The sequence below is a fragment of the Tachypleus tridentatus genome, chromosome 9 (genome assembly GCF_004210375.1).
Source record: "Tachypleus tridentatus isolate NWPU-2018 chromosome 9, ASM421037v1, whole genome shotgun sequence".
NCBI classification, from domain to species: domain Eukaryota; kingdom Metazoa; phylum Arthropoda; class Merostomata; order Xiphosura; family Limulidae; genus Tachypleus; species Tachypleus tridentatus.
The window spans coordinates 117439365-117443306 of NC_134833.1; the positions used below are offsets into that span (position 1 = coordinate 117439365).

General features: G+C 49.9%; 1 protein-coding gene across 1 annotated transcript; it reads left to right on the top strand.

The window, feature by feature from the left end:
- The first annotated feature begins 792 nt into the window (after positions 1–792).
- On the top strand, positions 793–3514 carry LOC143226152 (uncharacterized). The gene is made up of 2 exons (XM_076456739.1): positions 793–1399; positions 1456–3514. The coding sequence occupies exons 1-2, from the start codon at positions 983–985 to the stop codon at positions 3475–3477; spliced, it is 2439 nt and encodes an 812-aa protein (XP_076312854.1). The 5' UTR covers positions 793–982; the 3' UTR covers positions 3478–3514.
- The last annotated feature ends 428 nt before the right edge of the window (positions 3515–3942 follow it).

The following is a 3942-nucleotide window of genomic DNA, read 5'->3' on the forward strand; positions in this document are numbered from 1 at the left end:
TTCATGTGTACACATGCTCTTCTACTCCCCGTACACACTTCTGGGCGCGTTTGATGCTACTGCTCTTGTTCTATTTTAAAGACGTTGCCCTATTTACTTAGTTCTGACATTGTCGCCTCGTGGAGTAATTCATAAGGAGCTGACCGGATTGTAATTCATTTCATATTTTGTCCAGAGAGCTCTACTCGAACATTTAATCCATTAAAGACAGAGTCTCTTTTATTCAATAGAGTCTAAGCGACGACAGCGGCGCCCATATCGCCCTCCACTAAAATGTTGCAAACACTCGGAACGGCTCCCCCCTACATGTTCGTTTATAGCATCTATTACCACCGAAGGTAACAAGTCCGCGGGCTCTACAAAACGAAGGAATCGCAGAAAAAGGGCGGATAGTCATAGCCATTCCAGTTCAACAAAACATAAAGACACAAAATTACAATATTTTAACGCCCACAGGACAAAAAGAGACGACTTCTCAAAATGCTACAGAGATTGATGAAAGAACTACTCGCACAACATGAATCACACTCGACCAGGGCTAACGCACACAACTCTTGAATGTATTAAATCAAATTAAACAAAGCCGGAACAAAACAGCACTACTTCATCACACAACAGCAACACGTTGAACCCAACAACCAACCTTCCGTCCCTTCACTAAACAATGAGCAGGTTCATATTCGGACTTTTCTCGTTAGCATATACAGCTGTATATTTGTGATCACGCGCAATTCCAGAACTCCCAGGATTCAACAAAAACACATTGTATAAATGCCGGATCATCACAATAACGACTTCTGTCTGATTTCTTCAGGTCGTTATTTTAAACAATTTTTTTTAAGAGAGCGGAATAATTATAAGGGAGTAACAAATTTCGGTTGGTATGTTGCTTTCCTTCCTTTAACCTGATATTTATGAATGTTTGTTCGTTAAACCCAAATAAACGTTATCCATCGTTACGGGTTATTATGATAGTACAATTATGGAAAAGAAAATAGAAAATAAACCAGATGGAGAACAGTCAAAAATAAATATTAATACTCTTGCTACCACAAACACTATGCTTTACAGCGAAATTGTTAGTCTTGGGCGACGGGAGGGTTATGAAACTGCTACCACCTTTTCTCCACCGAAAAGTGCTGAACGCCGGCGACGGGAGGTTTACAAAATGGCTACCACGACCTCTCCACCGGAAAGTGCAGAACGCTGGCGACGGGTGGCTTACGAAACACCTACCGCGACCTCTCCACCGAAAAGTGCAGAACGCTGGCGACAGGAGGGTTATGAAACTGCTACCACCTTTTCTCCATCGAAAAGTGCAGAACGCTGGCGACGGGAGGGTTATGAAACTGCTACCACCTTTTCTCCACCGAAAAGTGCAGAACGCTGGCGACGGAGGGTTATGAAACTGCTACCACCTTTCTCCACCGAAAGTGCAGAACGCTGGCGACGGAGGGTTATGAAACTGCTACCACCTTTTCTCCACCGAAAAGTGCAGAACGCTGGCGACGGGAGGGTTATGAAACTGCTACCACCTTTTCTCCACCGAAAAGTGCAGAACGCTGGCGACGGGAGGGTTATGAAACTGCTACCACCTTTTCTCCACCGAAAAGTGCAGAACGCTGGCGACGGGAGGGTTATGAAACTGCTACCACCTTTTCTCCACCGAAAAGTGCTGAACGCCGGCGACGGGAGGTTTACCAAATGGCTACTACGACCTCTCCACCGGAATGTGCAGAACGCTGGCGACGGGAGGCTTACGAAATGGCTGCCACGACCTCTCCAGCGAAAAGTGCAGAACGCTGGCGACGGGAGGCTTACGAAATGGCTGCCACGACCTTTCCACCGAAAAGCGCAGAACGCCGGCGATGGGAGGTTTATGAAATGGCTGCCACGACCTCTCCACCGAAAAGCGCAGAACGCCGGCAATGGGAGGTTTACGAAACACCTACCACGACCTCTCCACCGAAAAGTGCAGAACGCTGGCGACGGGAGGCTTACGAAATGGCTTCCACGACCTCTCCACCGAAAAGTGCAGAACGCTGGCGACGGGAGGTTTACGAAATGGCTTCCACGACCTCTCCAGCGAAAAGCGCAGAACGCCGGCGACGGAGGTTTACGAAATGGCTGCCACGACCTCTCCAGCGAAAAGCGCAGAACGCCGGCGACGGGAGGTTTACGAAATGGCTGCCACGACCTCTCCAGCGAAAAGCGCAGAACGCCGGCGACGGGAGGTTTACGAAATGGCTGCCACGACCTCTCCAGCGAAAAGCGCAGAACGCCAGCGAACGGAGGCTCACGGAACGACTGCCTCGCCTTCTCCTCCGAGAGTCGCAGAACGCCAGCGAACGGAGGCTCACGGAACGACTGCCTCTCCTTCTCCTCCGAGAGTCGCAGAACGCCAGCGAACGGAGGCTCACGGAACGACTGCCTCTCCTTCTCCTCCGAGAGTCGCAGAACGCCAGCGAACGGAGGCTCACGGAACGACTGCCTCTCCTTCTCCTCCGAGAGTCGCAGAACGCCAGCGAACGGAGGCTCACGGAACGACTGCCTCTCCTTCTCCTCCGAGAGTCGCAGAACGCCAGCGAACGGAGGCTCACGGAACGACTGCCTCTCCTTCTCCTCCGAGAGTCGCAGAACGCCAGCGAACGGAGGCTCACGGAACGACTGCCTCTCCTTCTCCTCCGAGAGTCGCAGAACGCCAGCGAACGGAGGCTCACGGAACGACTGCCTCTCCTTCTCCTCCGAGAGTCGCAGAACGCCAGCGAACGGAGGCTCACGGAACGACTGCCTCTCCTTCTCCTCCGAGAGTCGCAGAACGCCAGCGAACGGAGGCTCACGGAACGACTGCCTCTCCTTCTCCTCCGAGAGTCGCAGAACGCCAGCGAACGGAGGCTCACGGAACGACTGCCTCTCCTTCTCCTCCGAGAGTCGCAGAACGCCAGCGAACGGAGGCTCACGGAACGACTGCCTCTCCTTCTCCTCCGAGAGTCGCAGAACGCCAGCGAACGGAGGCTCACGGAACGACTGCCTCTCCTTCTCCTCCGAGAGTCGCAGAACGCCAGCGAACGGAGGCTCACGGAACGACTGCCTCTCCTTCTCCTCCGAGAGTCGCAGAACGCCAGCGAACGGAGGCTCACGGAACGACTGCCTCTCCTTCTCCTCCGAGAGTCGCAGAACGCCAGCGAACGGAGGCTCACGGAACGACTGCCTCTCCTTCTCCTCCGAGAGTCGCAGAACGCCAGCGAACGGAGGCTCACGGAACGACTGCCTCTCCTTCTCCTCCGAGAGTCGCAGAACGCCAGCGAACGGAGGCTCACGGAACGACTGCCTCGCCTTTTCCTCCGAGAGGCGCAGAAGGCGGGCGTTGGGAGGTTGATGAAAATGGAAATATTATTTTTCTATGAGTATAGCATCTTTACTGAAACTAAATTTCTTAGTGAAACCAAATTTATGTTGTCTGTAGGTAATTTTTAACGTTTGTATAATGTGAATAAAATTATTTTATTTCCTACTTTCTTAATTTAATTATTTCTAATATACGTACGAAAGGTTACACGTAACTTGAAGTACAATAACAATACTCTAAACGTATTTTCAACCTTGGATATTTAACTAGTAAAGCTCTTCTAAAGTGTTATTTTAACATGTTGCGAATTTATTATTTATCTAGTAACATGATTTACTTGTAACACGTACACTACCTCTTATATCTATGAAATCAGGGGCGTAGATTTTTTTACACCTGTTGGGGAGGATGATTTTTGCAACCACTTATGTGGACTGTTCAATTTGCAAATTGGTAATCTCTGATTACGTGAACCTGAAAGCTGTAAACATTCAGTCAGAGTAATCTTGTTGCTACGAAACTTCAGGGTTTCCATGTAGGTTTGTATACGTGAGATTTTGTGAACAGTTCACAAAATGTTAATAGAATAAAGA

Excerpts from the sequence above, each read along its gene's own strand:
- LOC143226152 (XM_076456739.1), top strand. The coding sequence starts at position 983 with ATGGAAAAGAAAATAGAAAATAAACCAGATGGAGAACAGTCAAAAATA. Across the intron at positions 1,400-1,455 it reads CAGAACGCTGGCGACGGAGG|GGTTATGAAACTGCTACCAC; the intron begins GTTATGAAACTG and ends CTGGCGACGGAG.